General features: G+C 37.3%; 1 protein-coding gene and 1 long non-coding RNA gene across 2 annotated transcripts in view; one reads left to right on the top strand and one right to left on the bottom strand.

The window, feature by feature from the left end:
- LOC132673318 (uncharacterized) overlaps window positions 1-27,822 on the bottom strand; it is a 101,359-nt gene that overhangs the window by 61,686 nt on the left and 11,851 nt on the right. The gene's annotated exons all lie outside the window — the stretch shown is intronic.
- LOC132676782 (large ribosomal subunit protein P1-like) lies at window positions 18,230-18,550 on the top strand. Its single transcript, XM_060628788.2, has 2 exons — window positions 18,230-18,304; window positions 18,377-18,550. The coding sequence occupies exons 1-2, from the start codon at window positions 18,230-18,232 to the stop codon at window positions 18,548-18,550; spliced, it is 249 nt and encodes an 82-aa protein (XP_060484771.2).

Here is a 27,822-nt window from a genome sequence, read left to right as displayed (position 1 = left end):
ATCAGGCATTCCCTTACAACTCATTGGTCAAAATGAGTCTCATGGCCATTCCAAGCTGCAAGGCGACCAGAAAGTGAGAATGTGGAAAGAGGGTACAAGATAGGCAATATGCATCCTCTACTACGGTGACACTTCACAATCTCAAACAAGTGGCTTCCTTGGTCAACACATAGGAAACAAGTAGTGGGATTTCTTATATATGAAATGAGATACTTTGAAACTAAAAGTGACCTCCTCTCAAAGCTGATTTTCCAGAACTGGTTCCATAATGCTGCTTGATTACAAGGGAACTGAGAAATATAGCTACCCATGTGCCCAGAAAACAATATTGGTCAATATGGTAATGGTTATTACACCATCCATGCAGCTTTTCGTTTCTCTAAATTCTACAATATTCTTTTTCAGAATACCTGCCTTTAAAAAAATAGACTTTATTTTTTTTTTAATTTTTTTAATGTTTATTTATTTTTGAGAGAGAGACAGAGCATGAGTGGGGAAAAGACAGAGAGAGAGGGAGACACAGAATCCGAAGCAGGCTCCAGGCTCTGAGGTGTCAGCACAGAGCCCGACATGGGGCTCAAACCCATAAACCGTGAGATCATGACCTAAGCCTAAGTCAGATGTTCAACCAACTGAGCCATCCAGGCACCCCGAAAAAAAAAGACTTTATTTTTTAAAGCACTTTTAGGTTCATAGCAAAATTGAGAGGAAAATAGATGGAATTTCCATACCCACTGCCCTTCCACACTCACAGTCTCTCCAAAACTATCAACATCCCTGCACCAGAGTAATATGTTTGTTACAATCCATGAACCTATACTGATACATCATGACCACCCAGAGTCCATAGTTTACGTTAGGGTCACTTTTGCTGTTGCACATTCTATGTGTCTGGACAAATGTATAAAGGCATACATCCACCATTATAGTATCATACAGAATAGTTTCACTGTCCTACAAGTCCTCTTTGCTCTGCCTATTTATCCCTTCCAATCCACTAACTTCTGGCAACCACTGATTCTTTAAATGTCCCCATAGTTTTGCTTTATCAGAATGTCATATAGTTGTATGATTTTTCAGATTTGTTTCTTTCACTTATTAAAATTTTTTTAACGTTCATTCATTTTTAAAAATTTTTTTTTTTAACGTTTATTTTTGAGACAGAGAGAGACAGAGCATGAATGGGGGAGGGTCAGAGAGAGAGGGAGACACAGTATCTGAAACAGGCTCCAGGCTCTGAGCAGTCAGCACAGAGCCCCACGCGGGGCTCGAACTCACATACAGCGAGATCGTGACCTGAGCCGAAGTCGGACGCTTAACCGACTGAGCCACCCAGGCGCCCCATAACATTCATTCATTTTTGAGAGACAGAGGCAGACAGAGCATGAGCGGGGAAGGGGCAGAGAGAGGGAGACACAGAATCTGAAGCAGGCTCCAGGCTCTGAACTGTCAGCACAGAGCCCAATGTGAGGCTTAAACTCATGAACCGTGAGATCATGACCTGAGCAGAAGTCGGACACTCAACCAACTGAGCTACCCAGGCGCCCTTCTTTCACTTACTAATATACATGTAAGTTTCCTGCATTTTTTTTCTAGCTTGATATCTCATTTATTTTTTTAGCACTGAGTAGTACTCCATTAACTGGATGTACCACAGTTTATTTATCTATTCACCTACTGAAAGACATCCTGGTTGCTTCCAGATTTTGAAATTATGAATAAAGCAACAAAAATCCATGTGCAGGATTTTGTGTAAACATAAGTTTTCAACTCCTTTGGGTAAGTACCAAGGAGTGAGATATCTGTATCATATGGTAAGAATATGTTTAATTTTGTAAGAAACTGGTAAAGTGACTCTGCCATTTTGCCTACCTATCAGCAATCAAAAATTCTCATTATCATGTCCTTATCAGCGTTTGGTATTGTTAGTGTTTGGGATTTTGGTCATTCTAATTTTTTTTAATGTTTATTTATTTTGAGAGACAGAGAGAGAGAGAGTAGGGGAGGGGCAGAGAGAGAGGGGGACAGAGGACCTGAAGCCTGATGTCAGGCTTGAACTCACGAACCATGAGATTATGACCTGAGCCAAAGTCAGATGCTTAACCAACTGAGCCACCCAGGTGCCCCTGGATTTTGGCCATTTTAGGTGTGTAATGATATCTCATTGTTTCAATTTGCATTTCTCTGATGACATATTACATGGAGCATCTCTTCATATGCTTATTTGCCAGCTGTATCTCTTCTTTGGTGAGGTATTGTCCACTCATTTTTTTAACTTGGCTGGTCATTTTCTTATTAAGTTTTAAGAACTCTGTATATTTTAGCAGCTATCCTTTATCAGATATGTTGTTTGAAAATACTTTCTTCCCTTCTATGTCTTATCTTCTCATTCTCTTGACAGTCTCTTTTGCAGACCAGAAGTTTTTAAATTTTAATGAAGTTCAGCTCATCAATTATTTCTTTCATGGATCATGACTCTAGTGTTGTATCTGAACAGCCACCACCATACCCAAAGTCATCTACACTGCATCCTATGTTATCTTCTAGGAGCTTTATAGTTTTGCATTCCATTTAGGTATATGATCCATTTTCAGTTAATTTTTGTGAAAGATGTAAGGTCTGTACCTAGATTCATTTTTTTCTATGTAGATCTCCAATTTTTCCAGTATTATTTGTTGAAAATAAATTGCTCGATTGCATTGCCTTTTCTCTTTTGTCAAAGACCAATTGACATATTTATGTGAATCTATTTCTGGGCTCTCTATTCTGTTTCATTGGTCTATTTCTTTATTTTTCTACCAGTACCACATTGTCCAGATTACTGTAGTTCTAGAGCAAGTCTTGATGTTGGGTAGTATTATTTCTTTGACTTTGTTCACCTTCAATATTGTGTTGGCTATTCTGGGTCTTTTGTCTGTCCATACAAACTGTAAAATCAGTTTGTCAATATCCACAAAATAACTTGCTGGGATTTTTATTGGGATCGCATTGAATCTATAGATTAAATTAGGAAGAACTGACATCTTGACAATGTTGATCGAGTCTTCCTATCCATGAACATGGAATACTGCTCCATTTATTTAGTTCTTCTTTGATTTTTTTAATCAGAGATTTCTTTTAAGAACAATAAATTACATTTTTGTGAAATATTTCAAACATATGGAAAAGTGCACAAAATAATATAACAAACCCATGTACACTGAATATTGTTACTTGGACATATTTATATGAATTATTTTTCTTTTTCTCCATTATTTTTTTTCCTGTTTTGTTTTTACCGTCTTAACCATTTTTAAGTTTACAGTTTAGTAATATTAAGCATTTCCATGTTATTGTGAAACAAATCTCGAGAGTTTTTTCATCTGGTAAATCTAAAACTCCATTTCATTAAACAGTAACTCCCTTTTTCTTCCTTCTCCCAGCCCCTGATAACACCATTCTATTTTCTGTTTCTATGAATTTGACAACTTCAGATACCTCATATAAGTAGAATCATACAATATTGGTCTTTTTGTGACTTATTTCTTTTTTTTCTTCTTTTTTTTAATGTTTATTTATTTATACTGAGAGCAAGAAAGAGAACCTGTACATGCATGCACAAGGGAAGGGCAGAGAGAGATAGAGAAGCCCAATCAGGCTCCAAGGTGTCAGTGAAAAGCTGGATGTGGGGCTTGATCTCATGAACCATGAGATCATGACCTAAGCCAAAACCAAGAGTCAGACACTTGATTTAATGAGCCACCTAGGCGCTGCATGACTGGCTTATTTCATTTAACATAGTGTCTTTAAGGCTCATCTATGTTGTAGCATGTGACAGGATTTCCTTCCTCTTTAAAACAGAATAATATTCCATTCTATGTATAGGCCACGTTTTGTTTATCCATTCATCCACTGATAAACATTTAGGTTGCATCCCACCTCTTGGCTATTATGAAGATGGGTATACAAATTTCTCTTTGAGACTCTGCTTTCCTACATACCCAGAAATTGCTGGATCACATGGTAGTTCCATTTTGAACTGTTTTTAGGAAATTCCATACTGTTTTCCATAGTGGCTGCACCATTTTACAATCCCACTAAAAGTGCAAAAGGGTTACAATTTCTTCTCCATATCCTTGTCAGCACTTACTATTTTCTGCTGTAGTGTGTGTGTGTGTGTGTGTGTGTGTGTGTGTGTGTGTGTTTATAGTGGCCATCCTAATGAGTGTGAAGTAATATCTCATTGTAGTTTTATTTAGTATACAATACTTTTTTCTCAGTTTTATTGAGAAACAATTAACATACATCACCATATAAGTTTAAGGTGTACAACATAATTTGATTTACATATATTATGATATAATTACCACAATAGATTTAGTTAACATCCATCATCTCATATAGATACAATAAAAAGAAAAGAAAAAAATTTCTCCTTATGATGAGAACTGTTAGGATCTACTCTCTTAACAACTTTCTTATATATCATACAGCAGTGTTAAATATAGTCATCATGTTGTACATTACATCCCTAGTGAGCATTTATCCTATAACTGGAAGTTTGTAGCTTTTGGCCACATTTCTCCAATTCCTTCTCCCACCACACCACCTCTGGTAAACAGAAGACTGATCTCTTTTAACTCAAAAAGACATCTGCACTCTCATGTTCATAGCAGCATTATTTACAATAGTTAAGACATGGGAACAACCTAAATGTCCATTGATGGATGAATGGGTAAAGAGATTACAGGGTGTGTTAGGAGTGTGGGTGTGTGGGTGTGTTTAAGTGGGTGTGTGGGTGTGTGTAAGTGTGTGTGTATAATGAAATACTATTCAGCCATTTAAAAAAAGACATCCTACCATCCTATCATTTGTGACAACATGGGTGGGCCTTCACTTCACTATGCTAAGTGAAATAAGTGAAATAAGTCAGACAGAGAAAAATATTGTGTGATATTATCTGTATGTGGAAACTACTTTTTAAAAAAATATGAAATTCATTGTAGTTTTGATTTGCATTTTTTTGATGATTAGTGACAGGGGTTATCTTTTCAAATGCTAGTTGGCCATTAGTATATCTTCTTTGGAGAAATATCTCTTCAAGTCCTTTGCCCATCTTTTAATAAAGTTGTTTGAGTTTTGTTGTTGAGTTGCAGAAGTCCTTTATATATTGTGGATATTAATCTCTTATCAGATATGTGATTCGCAAATATTTTATCCCATTCCATGGGTTGTCTTTTTCACTCAAATGTGTCCTTTGATGCACAAAAGATTTTAAGTTTGATGTAGTCCCATTTGTTTACATTGGTTTTTGTTGCCTGTGTTCATATCCAAGAAATCATTGCCAAGTACTATGTCATAAAGCTTTTTCCCTATGTTTTTTTTCTAGGAATTTTGTCATTTGGAGTTTTCTGTTTAGGTCTTTAATCCATTTTGAATTAATAATTGTATATGGTGTAGGACAAAAGCCCAACTTCATTCTTTTGCATGTGGATATCCAATTTTTCAGACACCATTTGTTGAAAAGACTGCTTTTCCCCATTGAGTGGTCTTACCACTCTGTTGAAGATCATTTGACCATATATGTGAGGATTTCTTTCTGAGCTCCCTATTTAATTCCATTGGTTTATCTGTCTTTATGCCAGTATGACATTGTTTTGATTGCTGTGGCTTTGTAATATGTTTTGAAATCAGGAAATGTGAGTCCTCCAACTTTGTTCTTCTTTTACAAAATTGTTTTGGCTGTTTGGGGTCCCTTGAGATCCCAAATGAATTTTAGGATGAGTTTTTCTATATCTTCAAAAAAAAAATGCCATTGGTATTTTGATTGAATTGCATTGAATCTGTAGATAGCTTTGGGTGGTACAGACATCTTAAATAAGTCTCCCAATCCATGAACATGGGGTGTCTTCCCATTCATTTGTCTTTAATTTCTTTCAGCAATGTTTTATAGCTTTCAGTGTACATACAAGTCTTTCACTTCCTTGGTTAGGTTTGTTCCTAAGTATTTTATTCTTTTTGATCCTCTTGTAAATGGAATTGCTTTTCTTTTTTAAGTTTATTTATTCTGAGAGAGAGAGAGAGAGAGAGAGAGAGAGAGCTGGGAAGGGACAGGGGGTGGAGTGGGGAGAGCGAGCATGATTGAGAATCCCAAGCAGGCTCTGCATGCAGAGCATGATGCAGGGCTCAAACTCATGAACTGCGAGATCATGACCTGAGCTGAAGTCATACTCTTAACCATATGAGCCACCCAAGCACCCACCTTCTTTTATTTTTAAAATCATTTTATAAACATATTTATTTTACAACCTCTTTCAAGTTGCTTCATTATTTTTGGTTCTTAGGTTACTAATTCTGTTGACTGCATCTGCTGTCTCTTCCTCAGGAAGGCTTTTTTCTTTTTGTGGTGTGTAATGTTTTTCTATTTCATTTTCAGAGATCCATTCTATAGTAGTCGTTGGTGCCCTGGGTTGTGAAAGTATGAAAGATATATATTTTCAGGTTTGTTTCTATAAACATGTTTCTCACTATGGTGTCAATGGCTCTGGACTATTTCTTGGATTATGAACCCTACATCACACAGGTAGAACAAACTTGGATATCACACATATGGATAATACAAACTTGGGATTTCAATTTCTCAGACAGATGGCAGATTTCTTTTCCACATATCTGGACCAGAGAACTTTTCTAGCCTGTGATTATAAGAACTTCTAATTTCTAGGGTCTAAACAGGGGCATCAATTCCAGCTTCACTACCTTATGTAGGCCTATTAGTCAAATCTCTTACTTCCATATAGGCATTCAGAACTCGACCTCTGCTCATAAGTCTTAAAAGCCTACACAGGACAACCTCCTCCATACACAGGACAGCCTCCTCCATACATGGGACGCCCTCTCCATACACAAGACACCCTCTCCATACACGGGACAACCACTCCATACACAGGACAACCTCTCCATACGTGGGACAACCCCTCCATACATGGAACAAACTCTTCCATACATGGGACAACTTCTCCATGCAAGCAATGGGATCCGGCCATGCAGCTGGTGCACGTGCACTGAAATCTCACTCACTGCCTTTTCATCTACTCAGAGTCACTTATGTGGCCTGATTTGAATGCTTCAGAGCAGCAACACAGCCCAAAGCATCTTCCACAATCAGGGGCCTAAAATTCTACCACTGAAGATTAATTCCTGTGGGATAAGCATTGCCCTCTTCTCTTTACATAGACAATATTCTAAACAGACTTATCTTGGTGACAGTACCTCTGGGAACATTTCCCAGAATGATGCTGGAACACATCTACTCAAATATATTGTCCCCATATGTACTCACTTGTTTGGTAAGATCAATAAATTCACATATCAATGTAAATGACAGAAGGAGTGAGCAGGCAGAAAGAAGAAGAGGCATTTTACATATTATCAAGACATGAGCAGTGAAAAGTGTTTTTAACAAAATTAAAATAGTCCTTGTTCCTAATAGGGATATAGATTACATTTCTTGGTTTTTGCCTATATAGCAGCCTTTCCTCTTACATTTTTTGGTCATAGAATCCTTCTTTTCTGGAGTAACCCACTCACAGAGTTTGGATAGGGATGATGCTGGAGGGGTAAAAATGATCCAGGCCTGGCCAACTAGTGTGATCCATTCCACTAGCCTCCATTGGTCCATGAATGGTCTTTTCTGCTGGAGCTAATAAGGAAGATGGGTACTTTTGCTGAGGTTGATAAAGTAGGAAGATTTGAGTCTGTGGTTACCTGCAGCCATTTTTGCTCCCATATGGACAGAACTTGGTGAAGAATTATATATGAGAGACAATCAAGCCAAGAAATGGAAAGAAAATGCAATAGAGGTAACTATGTGTTTACTAAAATCTGTTCCTCTTACCTCTGGTCACAATTAGATTGTATTTCTCTTTCTCCCTTGCAGATAACTATAGCTTTGTGACTGAACTCCGGCCAGTGGCATTGATCCTCCACCATCTCCCCCACCTCCACCCTATCTGTTGGCTAGATTCAGAGTCCCACAGAAGACTCAGATGCCCTAGAAGTAGCAAGCTAGAAGATGAAATGGGCTTAAAGTCCTAAATTACCACACAGAAGGCTACCCACTGAACATGCTCAATAAACTATTATGTGTACAGAAATAAATTTCTATTGTGTCGAGCTATTGAGATTTGGGTGCTGTTTATTTAAAACAGCATTTAGCCTATCCTGATTAGTAAAGAAATACAGAGCCCCAGGACCTTGTTTGAATCCATAGAGCCACCTAGGCTTGAGGCTAGCTACTCCTCTGGGAAATTGTTTTGCTTAAATTAGTTTGAATTGGGTTTCCATCTCTTGGAATGAAAAGATTCTGACTAACATAGGAGGAAATATGTTTTAAAAAAATCAATAATACCTTGGTGTAAACTGAGTTACAAAATTATTTTTATTTCTAAGAAGAACTAGAACAATATTAAGTCCTAAGCACCTGAGGGTGCTTCAAGTATTTCTTGACTTCTACGGGCCAGAAAAATTTTCCTCTGACTCAGATAATGATTTAAAATAATAGTTACACTGTTAGGATGCCTGGCTGGCTCAGTTGGTAGAACATGAAACTCTTGATCTCAGGGTTGTGAGTTCATATGCCACTTTGGGATAGAGTTTATTTTAAAAAGAAACAGTTACTTTGTTAGGTGACGGGGATTAAGGAGTGCACTTGTTGTGATGAGCACCAGGTGCTGTATGGAAGTGCTGAATCACTATATTGTACACCAGAATCTAATATTCACTAGAGGTTAACTAACTGGAATTAAAATAAAAACTTTTCTTTTTAAGTTTATTTATTTATTTTTAGAGAGAGAAAGTGAGTGGGGGAGGAGCAGAAAGAGAGAGAGAGAGAGAGAGAGAGAGAGAGAGAGAGAGAAAATCCCAGGCAGATTCTGCACTGTCCGTGCAGAGCCCAATGCAGGGCTCGAACTCACAAACCATGAGATCACGACCTGGGTTGAAGTTGGATGCTTAACCACTGAGTCACCCAGGATCCCCTAAAATAAAAACTTTTAAAAAATAGTTACGTTGTTAATTGTTGAAATAATATGCAATAGACTTCTTTTCTCCTCAATCATTAGTATATAATATTCCAGTCATAATTTATCATGAGGGCAGATAGGTCAATATGTGAGAATGCAAAGATAAATCAGGCCTCATGAGTTTTGCCTTCAGATCAAAAAGGAGTTAGAAATCATTTGGTCTACTCTTTCATTCTACAGATAAGAGCGTTATGGTCCAGAGAGGTGAAAGTATTTCCCCAAGTTCACACAGTAAGCAGATGGCAAAATCAAAGTTAGAACTCAGATATTTAAAAAAGAGAGGAAGGGGCATTTGTACCCCAATGTTTATAGCAGCACTCTCAACAATAGCCAAATTATGGAAAGAGCCTAAATGTCCATCAACGGATGAATGGATAAAGAAATTGTGGTTTATATACACAATGGAGTGCTACGTGGCAATGAGAAAGAACGAAATATGGCCCTCTGTAGCAACGTGGATGGAACTGGAGAGTGTGATGCTAAGTGAAATAAGCCATTCAGAGAAAGACAGATACCATATGTTTTCACTCTTATGTGGATCCTGAGAAACTTAACAGAAACCCATGGCGGGGGGGTGGGGGGGGAAGGAAAAAAAAAAAAAGAGGTTAGAGTGGGAGAGAGCCAAAGCATAAGAGACTCTTAAAAACTGAGAACAAACTGAGGGTTGATAGGGGGTGGGAGGGAGGGGAGGGCGGGTGATGGGTATTAAAGAGGGCACCTTTTGGGATGAACACTGGGTGTTGTATGGAAACCAATTTGACAATAAATTTCATATATTGAAAAAAAAAAAAGAAAATTTTAAATCTTTAAAAAAAATTAATAAAATAAAATAAAATAAAAAAGAGAGGAAGCAAATGAAAGTACAGGAGTGAGTGGGCATCACAGATAAAGCAAGGGATGTGAGGTAGGAGGAGGAAATGAGATCTAGGGCACAAATAGAAGAATAAGACTTACACTTAAGGATGAATATCTCTTACATTTAAACTGGAAGAAAAGTGTGGGTGGGAATACAGATTAGCTTTTAGGGGTCTAAGGAAGTTTCATTTACCATAAATATTGTTCACTGATTCATCACATTGTCTCCCTGTTCTCCATTAAGACGGGGACCATGAGTCCCCATGTGATGTAATGGTCTCTTGAAAGGGAGAGGGGAGGCAGGAAGAGAGGGCCACAGGAAAAATCTGAGTTGTAGACAATGAATTTTTCCAAATTCACAGCTTAGCTGAGGCCTACTCCCCAAAACAAAAAGTCCAGGAATTAAAATTAAGCCAAGAAAACTTTAAAACTATTCAAGTGGACAGACTGACCCAGCATATGACAATGGGGTTTATAGAGTAAATGTGACCCTTGGGATGAAATAGGGAGGGTACTATAAACAGAGACAAGTCCTACCAACAGCCAGACAGCTGGTAACAAAGGCCAGGCTGCACAAAGGTCTTTCTGGCTGCCCTTTTACACAGGAGTAAGAAAACCATACATCTCTGTTGGGTATGAGAGTGAGCTGGCTGCAACATCTGTCATTCCATTGATTGCCAGGCTGGCTTCATTAGTTCTGGCTGGCTAGGCTAGGGTATCCTTTCTCCCTTACCTTTCCAAATGCATCTCTTCTCAAGCTGCATGCTCTGTCAAAGAGGGCATGCTTCTCTAGTAGGGTGGATCATTCTTCAGAGAAGAGTATAATTTATTATCAGAGTATTATTATTTATTATCGGAGAATAACCCAACTTCACTCAAGAGCACCTAAATAATCTCTTAGTACTTTTTTTTTTTTTCGCCCTAAAAGGGTTATCTCTAGTGCCAGCAGTACCCAGAGTGACTAAGGCCTCACAGGAAAAGAGGTTCTAGCTCTGGAATGAAAGATTCAATAAGGGGAATCCAAAGACTTTCACTCTTTCATCTAGGATGAAAAGTCCAAAATATTAAGGAGGACATGGTACAAACAAATGCTATGAGGACACTGACACTGTAGGATGTCCTGACCTTTGTGCTTCCTCTGCATATGTGAGGGGGAGGCAGCATGGCATCATGAGCCTTAAAATCATTACATTGTGTCCCAGATCTTCTTGTCTTCATACTTTCCTGACTTCAGTTACCATATACGCACTAATGATTTCCTGTCTACAACTCATTCTAGAACTGTTGACCTTCACACCCATCTGCCTATAAGACTCTTCTACTTTAGTATCCCACAAACTCAAAAATATTTATTTGGCACCTACTAAATGCCAGGTAATGTCCCAATCTGAATTTATTATCTTCACTTTCCTGAAAGGAAAACTGGACAAAACCATCAGGCTTATATCAGCATTTCAGTTGAACTAAAGTTGGAAGTATGCATAGAATGTCAGCTACTATCCCAAGCATTTTCACCTATGTATCTCATTTATAAATATATACATGTGCATGTATAATATACAATAAATGTTTCCAAAATAATATAAAATAAATGTTTCCAAAATTTTTAAGTTTCAAAGACATTTCAAAAAGTATTAGGAGGAGTTACATAGGATTACAATTTTTTGTTTTGTTTTGTTTTGTTTTGTTTTGTTTTGTTTTGGTCAAATAGGAACACTGAAAAATAATATAATTTCATTAAGGATAGACTATATTACATGGAGAAAACTTAAATGCATATTACCAAGAAGCCAATCTGAAAAGAGTACATACTGTATAATCCCAACTATCTGCACATTCTGGAAAAGAAACTATGGACATAGAAAAAAGATCAGTGGTTGTAGGGAGGGGAGAAGAGAAGGGATGAACAGATGGAGGACAGAGGATTTTTAGGGCAGTGAAACTACTCTGTATGATGCTAATTGTGGATATATGTCATTATACATTTGTCCAAACCACAGAATGTAAAGACCTAGAGTAAACTCTAATGTAAACTATGGACTTTGGGTGATAATGATGTATCAGTATAGGTTAATCATTTGTAACAAACATATCACTTTGGTGAGAGATGTTGATAATCTGGCAGGCAACCCATGTTGGGGAGCAGGGAACATACCAGAAATCTTTGTACCTTCCTCTTAATTTTCCTATGAATTTAAAACTGCTGTTAATGAATTTTCTTTAAAAAGAAAGATAAGTTCTATTTAAATATATATATATATATATATATATATATATATGTATATACAGTATGTAAAAGAACATAAACAGTCCTTTTATTCAGTAAATTTAGCTTTATGGGAAATCTGTATTGTCCTTTCTTTTCTCATATTGCTGCTGACAACCAGTAAAAGCCTTGTCGCTGACCCCAAATTTGGGAACCACTCATTTGAGTTACTTGTTCAGGGCTCCTGGATTAAGTGATAAGTAGCTATAAGGACTTCCTGGTATTTGCATAAAGAGCTGGTTTCATCTCTCTTCTCCAACCATCTACCAGATGCCCTATGTTAGGCAAATTAAATTATGTTACCTTTCCTTAAAAGATGTGAAACAGAGCAGCTCAGGCTTTACCTTAGGGGAGCTTTAGCTCATTCAGTGGGGTTGCTTTATATTAAAAAAGAAAGAATGATCGTCTGTGGCCTTTCCAGAAAAAGATAACTTTTGGAATATTCCTGTTTCTTCAGAGATAGAATAATAATTTATGGAGAAAATATCATTTTGTCATAACTATATCTTGTGAAGCTTATGTTTATTCACAGTATTATCAGAATAAATCAGAAATTAGTGGACCAGGGCTTAAAATTTTAGTTTCAAGTAAAGTTTCAGGGTAAACACAGTAATAATTTTCAAACTATAGGCTAATGAAATTTTCCAATTTGTCAGAAACAATAAAAATTAGTTTTATATGTACTTTCTAATATTGAAAGAAACTGATATTTTTTAAACTATAACTAAATTTGAACATTAAACACTACCCACTATCTCCTGATTCTGAAAAGTCCTTAAAGAAGTCAAATAATACTGCTTGCTAGACCTAGCCTATTGGACTCTAGGATCATTAACATTAAAAAATATATAATTTAGTATTTGGAGTGACAGGTATATTATGCAATTAATTTTTTGGTAATAAAATACCATTCAGTGAAGAAAGCAAGGCCAAAATCAGCAATCAAGGTGAAATAGAAAGGTAGAAGGAAAACTATAAGTAGCGACATAATTGACATAATTGGCATTGTCATTATTTTGATAATTATATTACATTTTTGGTCAAGTTAAAACACCTTAGAAAAACAATATTAAGTTGAATCAAATGAAATTTTTAAATTTTTTTGTCAAAAAAATGATCAAATATCACAATTTCATATGGTTCAAACTGATATCTCACAATCCTCAGTATATTTTAATCAGGTTTTTGGGAAACATAGTGTTCATTTTTTATGCAGGAAAATTAAGGGGTCCTGTGACTTGCCTGTATGCCAGATATCACAAAGAAATCAATAACAGAACTAGGAATATAACCTAATAGAATAACAGAATTACTAATCACGCTAACTCAATAGCACTCAGTAAGCACCTACCACATGCCAGGCAAAGTTGTGGAAGTGTGTGTATGTGTGTGGGGCAGAGTGGGGTTTGGGGTTTGGGGATGGGGCAGGAACAGGGTCACAGATTTGGACATTTCGAGTTTGCCAAGCAGAGAGTTTGACTAAAGAAAGGCACAGGGATCCCTTTGCCCCTCCCCCCCAAAAAGAAAGAAAGGCAGAGGGAAAGATATAAAACTACTTCTTTTTTTGTTTTTACTTCCATTGTCAAAGTAAAGTATTTGTTTTCTGTTATCAACAGAAACTTGTTAATGAAGATGTGCTAAATTAATCAAGTTAATATATGAATTCCCCAGCAAAGCCAGGCTTAGCCAGTAGTTTCATATGTTAATATCAACAACCAAAGCACTTTCTGTCAAGGATTTCAACTGGATGAAGTTTCCTGAACTGACAATGTGGCAAAATATTAGCTTTAATAATAAATCTGCTAATTCTTCTTCCCTGCTTGTCTTGTTCAACATTACAATTCCATTCTGGCAAATAATAAACCCTCAATAAGTATTTGCTGAATGAACTAATTAGCTGATGTTTGGTCCTTGATAGAAGCATAATAATTCCTGCCAGATAAAATGACATTACCACATTTATTTATTATAACATAAACTTTTTAACAAATAGTCCAAGCCATCAAAATTCATCAATTCTAACATCCTCCCCCTACCAAATAACCCCATTCCTTCTCAATCATAAAATTAAATGCATGTAAAGTATCAAATTAACAAACATTAGCAAATTATTTTAAATATTTAAATATTCTTTTATTGAAATATCCCAATTTTTGTTATACTTTGTATGTATATCTTTTATACCAGAAATATAATCAGATCTACGTGTATACAAAAATTCTGTCTCCTTTTATTGCCTACAATACAGTACTATAAGGCTAATTCATAAAATTGCTGTAAGAATTAATGAATTATACAAGAGAGAAATTTTAGGTACAAGAGCTTATTCTATGTGAAAATATTATTATAACAATTCTACCTCCTCATTCAACTATAATACACAAAAATCATTTTGTAAGGCTACTTCTGTATCAACTTCCAAACAGTCTGATTAAAAACCATTTTAATCTATATTTTAGGCAAAAAAATAAAGTCTAATTTTAACATGTTATCAAATGATTAAAAATAAAAGCACTGTCAATTTAAGTATTTCAACTGCCTGAGTTCTATAGGCCAGATAATAATTTTAAATAATAGTTACATTGTTAATTGTTGAAATAATATGTAATAGTCTTTTTTCTCCTCAATCATTAAAATCTTATATAATATTCCAATAATTATTTATCACTAAGACAGATATTTTTCTAAGTAATGTATCACCAAACCACATTTTGTTTCTGGTGTCATCTGCTGAAATCAATCCATGTTATAAAATGACACATTAGCTAAAAACTTGATAAACTTTGGAATGAAGTTCACTGACATGCTACTAAAAATAGACCCTTTTTAATTTTTTCAACAAATTTAATATGAACATGGTGATAGAAATACATTAGGATAATAGAAATTCACCCTACATTAGTTTTTAATGAATCTTAGATATCACAATTCTTTCATATTCCAAATTTTAATTAGTCTTCAAAAATAATAACTATCTCTTGAGCAGTTATAACATGCACACTACTATGCTAAGCATTTTCTACACATTACTTCACAAAATCCTCACAACTTTATGCAGTACTGTGTATATTAATTAGCGCCCCCACATAGAAATAGAAACTGAGACTCAGGGGTTAAGAAATTTGTTGTGACTATAAGAGCCAGGATTTGAATGCCTCAGATCTACCTCACTACAAAGCCCATAGCTTTAACCAACCATCCAGTTTTAAGAAAACAAAGTCCTAAATATAGAGAAATGGAAGTCAACAAAGTTGAAATACAAAGTTAGGCTAGATGTGAAAAAAAGATATTACTAATTGTTAAAGACAGAAGGAATATAAACTACACTAAGAGTCTCAATATATTTACAAAATAAGTGAGACAAATAAATTTCCATTTTTAAGAAATCCATTTCTTTTGACAATATCTTTAAGATGACTGCAGAGACTAATCCTTCTCAGAGTTTCCTGACGAACATGTTTTTCATTCTAGACTTAAAATTCAATGTCTTTTAATCATCATGTTTTTCACACCTGTGTGGTGGTTTCATTAAACAATGTACATACTTTTTTTTAAGCATTTGTTAATACCAAGTTATCAAATATTCATGAGGAAAAGAGTATACCTTCTTAAGCTTTACACCATCATTTCTCCTCCATGAGAAATTAAGTTATTTTCACATGATCAAAAAAATTCATGACACACAATTAAAAACAAACAAGAGTCACATTTTATAAGGCAGCAATTACATTCATGCGATACCAGTGTAATTGAAAGACAGAAGACATTTCATTCGTTAGTAACACAGAATTTCTTCTAGTGGGTTTCCTAGAGCTCATTAGATATTCCCTGGCTGATTCTCCTAAGTAATTAGATTTTAACAGGATTTTCAACAGATCAGAGCAATCTCTGTGGGTGCCAATAGAAGAGTCCCCCTCTGGCCTTACCAGCAGGGCAGAGCAGATAACATCCAGACTGGGAGTTAATAGGACAATTACTGGCCTCTTTTAAATGAGTTACATTAATGCACTTAAGCTAAATGGTTCTGCATATGATTAAATATTAACATCTGCAAAATATGAAAGCATGATATGCAATCAAGTTGTGTTGTTTTAATTTCCCCAAAGAAAGACTTCCATTGTTTATATAAATGCCTTTAAACACTATGTATCAAACACTTTGAGGATACACTAATAGAAAGATGGAAACCATTCTTCTCACTTAAGAGTCCTAAAATACACTGACTTTTAGGATGTCACTTCTGGGTATGATGGAGTGACTAAAAGAAAAAAAAAGACAAATATATGAAATAGTAGTTTTCAGACACTGGACAACAGGCAGTGCAAGACAATGATCCCTGAGAAAAGGGGAAATAAAAAGAGGATAAAATCAACTCCCCGAGTTGAGAGAGTTGAGAATTTGGGGAGGCCAAGGTGGCTAGAATACACAGGACAAGTACCAGGGAGGAGAGAGTATGAGGGAGGAGAGAGTACCAGGGTACCAAGGAAGAGAGTTCTGAAGATCTGCAGAGGGTACCCTTCAAGTCTCATGCTTAGTGTTCATCAGTATATACATAAGAGAAGACTACTCAAGGCTGAAAAAAGAACCACTGAAAAAGAGCAGGTGGAACTATTTTCAGAGCTCACACAGTGCTGGGGATCTTTCCACAGGCAGAGTTAAAAACAAAACAAAACAAAACACTTTATAATACATAAGGCAACAGATAGAGAACTCAGAAGGATATTGTCTCAGTAGTAGGGGCAAATTAGCTCTAGCTTAAAGTTGCTCTGGTGCCACTTAACAAAATTTAATGGCAAATCTCAAAAGAATCAATTTCCAAGTTATTTGAATGCCCAGAGCAATGCTCAAAAATATTTATAGGAATACAAAAGAATCAAGCACGTAAACAACATAAAATTCACAATGTCTAACACCCAAACTCACTAAGTCATGAAAGGAGCATGGAAGATATAAAAATGGCCAAAATCAAATTTCTAAAGATGAAAAATACATTGGATAGGATTAACATTGCAGACTGAAAAAAAATAGACAATGAGTTGTGGAATAGCGAAATGTGGGACAACTTAAAGCAGCTTAATACATGAGTAGTTGCAGTCCTAGAAGAGAGGAAGAGAAGAGAAAAACTATTTGAAGAAATAACGACCAAAAATTTTCCAATTTTGATGGAAATTATACACCCAAGAAAAAAATGAAGCTATTTCATCAAAAATCAAGTAGCCTAAAATATATTAACTTAAAAAAATTTTTTTTAAATGTTCACTTATTTTTGAGAGGGAGGGTGAGGTGCAGAGAGAGAGGGGTACAGACGATCCTAAGCAGGCTCTGTGCTGACAGCACCAAGTCTGATGCGGGGCTTGAGCTCATTAACTATGAGATCATGAGCTGAGCTGAAGTCCGACGCTCAACCGACCGAGCCACCCAGGCACCCCTAAAATGCGCCGACTTTTATTTTTTTTATTTATTTATTTTTTTAACGTTTATTTATTTTGAGACAGAGAGAGACAGAGCATGAACGGGGGAGGGTCAGAGAGAGGGAGACACAGAATCTGAAACAGGCTCCAGGCTCTGAGCAGTCAGCACAGAGCCCCACGCGGGGCTCGAACTCACGGACCGCGAGATCATGACCTGAGCCGAAGTCGGACGCTTAACCGACTGAGCCACCCAGGCGCCCCTAAAATGCGCTGACTTTTAAATGCATTGTAGATACACTGTAAATGTCTCTAGCAGAAACCAAAATATATTGGTCCAGACCTGATCCAAAGTCAGTCACATGCTTGGTTCCTATGATAAGATTTTCTAAGAGTAATTTTCAGTCTGATGCAAATAGTCTATTTTGCCACTAAGTATCATATTTCAGATGTTTTATAATGAATTATATTGTCTACTTGTTGACTTTATACAGAAATGTTTCCTTCTTTTCCTCAGCTGTCACTAAGGTGCTGGGTCTTTCTGAAGCAGCCATAGGCCACGTGGGGATGAGGCCCTCCCCTTCAACCACTTGGCCAGCACTGCACCTGTCAGCGCCTGTTTAGCACTCCCTTGCACCATGGCCTCAGTCTTGGAGCTCACCTGCATCTACTTGGTCCTCATCCTACAGGACGATGAGGTGATGGTCACAGAGGCTAAGATCAATGCTCCCATTAAAGCAGCAAGTATAAATGTTGAACCTTTCTAGCCAGGCTTATTTGCAAAGGCCCTGCCCAATGTGAACACCAGGAGCCTCATCTGCAATGTAGGGGCTGGTGGACCTGCACCAGCAGGAGGTTCTGCTCCCTCCACCACTGCTGCCCCAGCTGAGAAAGTGGAAGCAATGAAAAAAGAATTAGAGTCATCTGATGATGATATGGGCTTTTGTCTTTTTGACTAAACCTCTTCTGTAACCTTTTCAGTAAAAAGCTGAACTCTTAGGGGCACCTGAGTGACTCAGTCAGTTGAGCAACCAACTCATGATTGTGGCTCAGGTCATGATCCCAGTGTTGTGGAATCGGGCTGAATCGGGCTCACTGCTGAGTTTGAGCCTGGTTGAGTTTCTCTCTTTCTCTCCCTCTGCCCTCTCCCTCTCAAAACAAAACAAAACAAAACAAAACAAAAAACAAAACAAAACAAAAAAAACACCTGAATTCTTAACAAAGTAAAAATAAATACTCCAAAACATTATTATAAAATATCAAATTAGACCCCAGCAAGTACAGAGGCAGGGGCCTGAACCAGACAAATAAGTTCTGGTGAGCACTTCCTCTATCCTTTCATTGGCTTTTATTCACTTGGATAAAATAGGGAACAGGATCAGCAAGAGAATTTTGGTTGAAATGACACTTGAATTTTTTTAAGCTGAACCACAAGCTCCACACCAACTCTCAAACAGCAAAGCTCCGTGCATGTCTGCAGCCCCCAAAATGTGGTAACATTCAGATGGCCTTGAATTTTACCTCCCTGTTTCTATTTGCCCACAAGTTTAGTTTCTAATTCTATTTTCCCTCGTGGAGTTTTCAAATGTCTGAGCCTTGTTTTATGTACATGAAGTATTCCAGAGATTTTAAATTGAAACAGAACTTTTTTCAATCTTAATTACACCTTACGGGCATTTGGAGAACTTGTTATCTAAAAGAATTCTTTGAGTGTATTGATCATTTTCTGAACTTTTTGTCTAAATCTGATTTTTATACATCAAATTTGCTTAACACTAGGTACTCAAAGATCTCAGAAAGATAGAGATAACAAGTCAATCCATTTTAGAAAATGTGTTGAATCAACCTGGCCAAAGAGATCATACTAGTCATACTGAGACCCACACAGAAACCAGCATTTGCAAAGACATCAAAAAAATCAAACAATTGGCCTAAATGAACTATAATGGACTCTAGTTTCCCTTTCCTTACCCCTTTTTTGAGATTTTTCAGTCCTGTTTTACACAATGAACTGGAAATATTTTAGTGGCAAGCATATTTGTGGATGGTCCAGAGGACATTTAAGTATGTTCTACTAAAACAGATCACTGATGGAAGAAAAGACAGGGTAGGGCAGGTGCCTGGGTGGTGTCCGTCTGTCCAACTCTTGATTTTGGCTCAGGTCATGATCTCACTGTTCATGAATTTGAGCCGCACATCCAGCTCCACTCTGACAGTGCAAAGCCTGTGTGAGAGTTCTCTCTCTCCTGTTCTCTCTGCCCCTCCCCTGCTCACTCTCTCTCAAAACAAATAAACTTAAAAATTAAAAAAAAAAAAAAAGGTAATACATATGAAAGAGGACAAAGGGTAATACTCCCATGGCTAACTGCATGATTTTTGAAACACTAGAAAGCAGAACTAAAATCTATAACGTGAAGTTGCAGGAAGACAAATTACGCCCAACATAACACTATACTTTCTAACTTCCTAAACTTTCTTCTTTTTTTTTTTTAAGTTTATTTATTTATTTTTGGGAGAGAGAGTGGGGGAGGGACAAAGAGACATGGAGAGAGAATACCAAGCAGTCTCTGCACTGTCAGTGTGGAGCCTGATGCAGGGTTCAAACTCACTAGTGGTTCGATCTTGACTGGAGCCAAAACCAAGAGTTGGACACTTAACCAACTGAGCCACCCAGGCGCCCCTTTCTTAAACTTTCTAAAAATCAAATATCAAGTGTCCCATTGCTCTAAGTGTGCAAATATTCACTGCCCATTTGGCAGGGATTTTGTACACAGAATTCAAGTGTTGTATAGGACATTAAATTACACAACATTTAAAGACCTAATCTTTAAGTCTTTCTAAACATTCAAATCATCTGATTCTACGATCCTAAATGCCTTGGTGTTCATATTAGGAATTTCCTTTGCCCTAAGTTCTCCATAGAATGACTGTAATACCCATCCCTTTCTTGTATGTAGGAAATATTGGACTATAAGGAGACCTAGGGTAGATCTGGTTCTATCACTAATTTGTTGGGTAACTTAAAATAAATTATTTTTTAAAATTCTTTTCTTTTTTTAAGTTTACTTACTTATTTTGAGAGAGAGAGAGAGCAGAGGAGGAGCAGACAGAAAGGGAGAGAGTGAATCCCAAGCAGACTCCTCACTGTCAGTACTGAGCCCAATGTGGGGCTCAACCCCACAAACCATGAGATCATGACCTGAGCTGAGACCAACAGCTGGGTGCTCAACAGACTGAGCCACCTAGGCACCCCTACACAAATCATTTTTATTTCTTGGTTTGGGTTTTGTCATCTGCAAGTGTGGCTTGGGGGCTCTAAATACATATCTCAGGAGTTCACTCCACATTATATACTTTACTTCCCCAATTCTCTGACTCTTACCTGTGTATCAGCCAAGCACTTTGCTAGAATAACTAGCCAAAATTCTGTTTCTGGCATTCAGAAAAATGCAAAATCTCTGATATTATAATTCCATGTTGTTGATGTGGGAAATCATACAGTCAAAACTGACTTCTACCTGTTTGCTTCAACCATACCCATTCACAGAGGCCAATCATAAAGAAAGACCTTTGAAGTTTCTCTAGTCATCAGTGACCTTCACACACCAGCTCCAACATTCAACTTGCAGATTGTATTATCAAACAGTTTTACATCCTTTATAAGAATCATATTGCCCCTGCTCCCAAAGCAATTCTGTGCTATAATCCTAAAAAAGAGCAAGTAGATGAGCTCCAAGTTCAAATTAAATTTTTTGGCCATTGCAATATATAAAAATATTAGCTGTACCATTTCATGCTGCTTCTAAAATAAATATAGAGAGGATATTACCAAAAGACATGTTAAATGTAGGGGCACTTGTACCCCAATGTTTATAGCAGCACTCTCAACAATAGCCAAATTATGGAAAGAGCCTAAATGTCCATCAACTGCTGAATGGATAAAGAAATTGTGGTTCATATACACAATGGAGTACTACGTGACAATGAGAAAGAATGAAATATGGCCCTCTGTAGCAACATGGATGGAACTGGAGAGTGTGATGCTAAGTGAAATAAGCCATACAGAGAAAGACAGATACCATATGGTTTCACTCTTATGTGGATCCTGAGAAACTTGACAGAAACCCATGGGGGAGGGGAAGGAAAAAAAAAAGAGGTTAGAGTGGAAGAGAGCTAAAGCATAAGAGACTCTTAAAAACTGAGAAAAAACTGAGGGTTGATGGGGTGGGTGGGAAGGAGGGGTGGGTGGGTGATGGGTATTGAGGAGGGCACCTTTTGGGATGAGCACTGGGTGTTGTATGGAAACCAATTTGACAATAAACTTCATATATTGAAAAAAAATAAAAATAAATAAAAATAAAAAAATAAAAATAGGAAAAAAAAGACATGTTAAATGAATCCCTCTGAGAAATATGCCAAATACAGGACAGAAAAATGACTAATTCTTTTCTTATAGCAACTCATCAAAATTGACTGTCCAGTCATTTGCATACCCCTAACTCTAAGCTACATTCAGAAGAATCTCATTAAAATGAAAACTCACCTACCAGCTTAATATTCTGTCCAGTGTTGACATTATGATATTCTTTTGCAGTATAGAGATGGGTCTTTATAGATTTCTTCTCTTAATCTTTCATGCATTTGATCCAAAAACTCTACTTCAAAAACAATTAAAATAAAACTGAACTCTTGTTTCCTGCCAGAGGATTGGTTGGTTGTGAAATCTAGTTGCTGAATGTTTGAAGTCATTATGGAAAAATGGCATTTCTTGTTGTGTAATGCCTGCTTCATGCTGTTATCTGCTCCCAAAAGATGTTTTCTTTTCTTTTCTTTTCTTTCTTTCTTTCTTTCTTTCTTTCTTTCTTTCTTTCTTTCTTTCTTTTTAAGTAAGCTCTATACTCAACGTGGGGCTTGAACTCATAAACTCGAGATCAAGAGTTGCCTGCTCCACTGACTGAGCCAGCCAGGCACCCCAAAAGATGTTTCTTAAAGGGGTGAGACCAAAGACTTACCTTTCCTATCTACCATCCAGGAATATGCAGGTAAGAAAAAAAGAACCACGGATGGGTAATAACAAGAAAAGCCTACCCTCAGTAACTATTAGCAGTTTAAACACGTCAATGTATTAACGCCTATGATTTTACTTGATGTACTGTTAACTTTTTAAGGTTACATAAGGCATGAACTCCCATTCACAGGAAGGGAAAATGAAACAGAAATCACTTGCCTGGTCACACAATGAACTTGCTATGGACTGAATTATGCCTTACCCCCCAATTCATATTGAAGCCCTTACCCCCAATGTGACTATATTTGGAGACAAAGACTATAAGAAAATTATTAAAGGTTAAAGTAAGTCATAAGGGTGGGTCCCAGATTTGATAGGATTAATATTCTTATGCAGAGAGTGCTGGCTTACTGTATCTGAGTGCACACAAAGAAGAGGATGTGTGAGCATACAGCAAGATGGCAGCCACCTACAAGCCAGGAAGAGTCCTTTCCAGAAACCAACTATGCTGAAATTCTTAATCTCAGATTTCTAGCCTCCTGATCTACAAAAATTAAATGTCTGTTGTTTAAGCTACTCAGTCTATAGTATTTTGTTATGGCAGTCTAAGCCAAGAGCTAATGATCATGAAACTTCTCCTAGAACCAAAGTCTTTTGACTCTGTCTTGTGTATGTATGTCGGCACAGCAGAGTAGTCAGCATTGAAGTACTAAGAATGATCATTTAAATTCCAAGCAATTTTTCCTGAACTTATAATGTGACTGCTATGTCTTTACCTTCCATCAACTAATAGAAGTACTGGGGTGACTGGGTGGCTCAGTCAGTTAAGCATCCAACTCTTACTTTAGGCTTAGGTCATGATCTCACTGTTCGTGAGTTCAAGCCCCACATCGGGCTCCATGCTATCAGTGCAGAGCCTGCTTGGGATTCTCTCTGTCCCCTCTCCTCCCCCCCACCTCTCTGCTTTCCCCCATGTTCTCTCTCTCTCTCAAAATAAACAAATAAACATTTTTTTAAATAATAGAAGTATTGTTGCCATGAAGATACTCCTTACAGGGGAAAAATGGAAGCATCATCATAAATGTGCAACAAATCCTGTGGATTTCTCTCTAGCAATAAACTTTGAAACTGATTCCCTTTTTGAAAAACTACACTTGTTATTGGGGAGTGATTTTCTTATGCTTCATGTTCCCTTCCTGTGAAGAGAGCTAAGGCCTCTCTCTACCCCCATACATTCAAACCTAACTGGTAAATTTTGTAAAGAATAACTAGACATGCTCCAGTTGGCTCAATTCTTTTTTCTCTTGAGATGAACCTGTCCAGAGAAAGCACAAATTCTTTGTTCTTCCATGTTAAAAATCTTACTTCAGCAGCCCTTCCATGCAAAGAAGTCCAAGACCTAGTAGATAAGCATACCTGAAGTCAGGATATTGTTAGAAAGCCCATTTGGCTCCCGCGCTAAGCCAATTTATCCTGTATCAGTAATAAAGGGGGTATTTTGGCTCCAGTGTTTACTCTTTTTTCAAGTTTCTGGAATTACTCAGAAAGAGGAAAAGCAGTGTGTTATTTAATGCAAGTCCTTTCAGAGACCACCAGCATAACTGCAGGACAAACCTTTGTATTCTATTACCTCTACCATTTGAGAGGCCAGGAGAAAACATGTACCTTAATGGAGGTGGAATTATCCTTGCAATGACTGCAGTAAATGTTTGTTGAAGGGGAAAAAAATGGAAAGAGAAGATATACCATATATACCCAGTTTTAATGGAAAGCCTATTTCTGCCATATACATTAGAGAAATTGTTCAAGAACAGTTCATCCATGTGAAAATATTAGCACTGTAATTCTGCCAAGGTCAGTAAGACCTAGTGATTTGCTGAGATATCACCTTCATTTCACCAGGTAAATAAAGGCTCCTTTTTCAGTATGTCCTATCCAAGAAGGTACTCCATAGCAACAGTTAAATTATGAATACAGCACATATGTTCCATACCATATCATTTACAGCACAATTTAGCATAGACATAATGCTTTGTAACAAACTACAATACCATTCACAAAATGCATTTAAATAGCATAATTTAGTTCATTAAATTCAGTCATTTACAGTAAATCAAAATCATCATAGGAATTGAAGAGAGTACACAGTTGTTTGTTTGAATAGTTAAGCTAGGTAAGTCAATTTCTTTTTGAAGGTCAAGGACAGAGTTGTTTCCACTTTCTGTTATAAAAAAGATACAGCTGGTGTCAAAAGATAATTTAATGTCACCTCAAAATGATCAACCCTTTTTTTTTTCCCCTGTCTCTCTCTCTCCTGGTTGCATATCATATCACTGCCACTCCTGAAATATATCCAACTCCTCGAAAACATTTTATATACTAGTTAACTAGAATGTGTCTGCAGACTTTACAAAATCTCAAATGTACAGATTTTTTTCAGATTTTTACCAAAATATGTATATTTGGCTCTGAGAAAGGTTCAAACACTAAATCACAGTACAGGCAGTCATCTGTTTATCTGTCTGTTTTTCATACCATATTGTAAGTCCCATGTGAGTAGGAGTCTAGTCAACCATACTTACATTCCTACAACCTAGCAGAGTGTTTGTTGATTGTAAATTCCTTGAAAGCAAGGATTGGTTCTTTGTAAGTTTTATTCCTTCTGGCCCTTACCATAATGCTTTACACATACTTAGTAAATATTTGTTGATTTAAAAATCTTTGGGGGGGGGCGCCTGGGTGGCTCAGCCAGTTAAGTGTCTGACTTCGCCTCAGGTCATGATCTCACGACTCCTAAGTTCAGACCCCACATTGGGCTCTCTGCTGTCAGCACAGAACCCACTTCTAATCCTCTGTCTCCCTCTCTCTCTGCCCCACCCTCGCTTGCTCTATTTTTCCCTCTCTCTCTCTCAAAAATAAATAAACATCAAAAACAAATCTTTTTGGGGGTGCCTGGCTGGCTCAGTAGGTAGAGTATGTGCTCTTGATCTCGGGATCATGAATTTGAGCCCCACATTGGGCAAAAAGATTACTTAAAAAAATAAATAATAAATAAACACATTTTTGGAGGGGCTTACCTCAAGATATATTTTGTAAACACACAAATTCAGTATATTTTTATTGTCTTAGTAAAGTAGTGCCTAGAATATTAAAGACTAAGAAAAGACAGGCTTCAGAATTTAACACAAATTATTTGACCTGATCTCATTGTTTCACTATCCAGTGCATTCCGAGCAGAACCACACTCCAAGTGGACACAATTATGTCTTCACCTTACATAAACCTTTTTCTTAGCCTTTGCCTGAGATGCTTTCACCACAGACTCAGTATGAGGATTTAAGCCCTGATACAACTGCTTTAAAGCCAACACTATCCTAGGCAGCATTTACAGACTCAGCATTTATCCAGACATCCGACAATTTTATGCGTGCTTTACACTAGGCACTGTGTTAAATGCAGAAGATATGGACTCAATACCTGAATTCTGTCCTCAAGCTGCTTAGAATCTAGTCGGGTACCCCATCAACAGTGCAGTGTCTAGGGTAACCACAAAGTACTCAGAGAAAGAGCACGATATCCTGATAATAAGATACCAATTCCCTTTGCTTGGCACCTGCCCATATAAAGAACTGATTTCCATTCTCAGCACATTTTGAGAGCGCCAATGATGCACTGGAGGAAGTCTAAAAGAGAGCTGCCAGGTGGAAGGATTGCCTTCTCACATTTCCTCCCCTCAGGTTACCTCATTCCTTCCTTAAAGAGGAAGGAGAATGGGAAAGACTGTTAGAAGCTCAAGGGGAATTTTTTTTTTTTTTTTTTGAGAGTAACTGTTCTTGCAAGTATCTGAGTATTTCTGGGGTGAGTATTGCTGATTTGAGGAACCGCGTCCAAGTCCCTTACATGAACAGCCTGTAATTGTATTAATTCCCTATGTGGAGAGTATTAGTAGCTCCACAGAGCCCAAGCAATAAAAGTACAAACTCCTTAGACTGCATAGAAGATCTCTGTCATCTGGCTTCATTCTTGTCCCTCTTTGTAACAGAGACTGCTAATATCCTCCAATATCCATTTCCCCTCTTCTATTAGTAATAAAAATTTTAGCTGGTAAAAAGGCCACCCAGAAAAAAGACGTTTCCCAGTTTCCCTGCAGCTAGGTGTGGCCATGTGACTGAATTCATGCCAATGACATGCAAGTGGAAATGTCAGGTTTCAACTTCTGGGAACCATAAGAGACAAAGGATGCCTATTTATTTTGCTGATTGGGATATGAATATCATGACTAAAGTTCCATCCTGGACTTTGATGACAAGGGCCACGCCCTAGCGATGGTGTACCAGAAAGTTAGAAGGAACTGGGCCCTTGATGACTTTGTGGAAGAGAGCCAACCTATCAATTCTGGATTGCCTACCTCTAGATTTTTAACTGAAAGGGAAATTATCTTCTATCTTATTTCAGCCACTAAATTCAGCCATTGTTGGCAGACTCTGTTGTTTGCAAATTCACTTTCCCCCAGTTCCTCCCCTAGTGGTCTGATATAAGCCAGGCACTGTGCCAAGTCTCCAAAAACAGTATCTTATTGAATCCTTACAAATTCTCTGTTAGATAGCTACTATTTTACTATTAGCTCCATTTTACAGATGAAGAAACAGACTTAGAAAGATGAATCTACTTGTTAAAAAGAAGTAAAGCCAGGTTTTTGAGCCCAGACAGGTTGTCCCCAGAGGCTATGCTCTTAATCTCTATGCCATATTACCTGCCTTAGACAAAACTGCTTTCCCTATTCCATGCCTTTACTCATATTCTTCCCTTGACACCTAAAATGACTTTCTGCCTTCCTGATGCCCTTTCCTTTCTAAACGCCTCCTTCCAAATGAAGATTCTAATGCAGAGGCACCTGGGTGGCTCAGCTGGTTGAGCATGGACTCTTGACCTCGGCTCAGGTCATGATCTCACGGGTCATGAGCTCAAACCCCAAGTGGGGCTCTATGCTGATAATGTGGAGCCTGCTTGGGATTCTCTCTCTCTCTCTCTCTCTCTCTCTCTCTCTCTCTCTCTCTGTCTCTGTCTCTGTCTCTGTCTCTGTCTCTCTGCCTCTCCCTCACTCTCAGTCTCTCTCAAAATAAATAAATATTTTTTTTAAAAATGATAAAAAAAAAAGAGAGAAATCCCTCCTCAAACGAGTCCATTGTACTTTGATTATGCCTCTACTACATCACTTTGCAT

This window comes from Panthera onca, chromosome C1, assembly GCF_046562875.1.
Source record: "Panthera onca isolate mPanOnc1 chromosome C1, mPanOnc1 haplotype 2, whole genome shotgun sequence".
Lineage (NCBI taxonomy): Eukaryota > Metazoa > Chordata > Mammalia > Carnivora > Felidae > Panthera > Panthera onca.
Note: the sequence above shows the minus strand (reverse complement) of the source record. Positions and strands in the feature narration are given on the sequence as shown.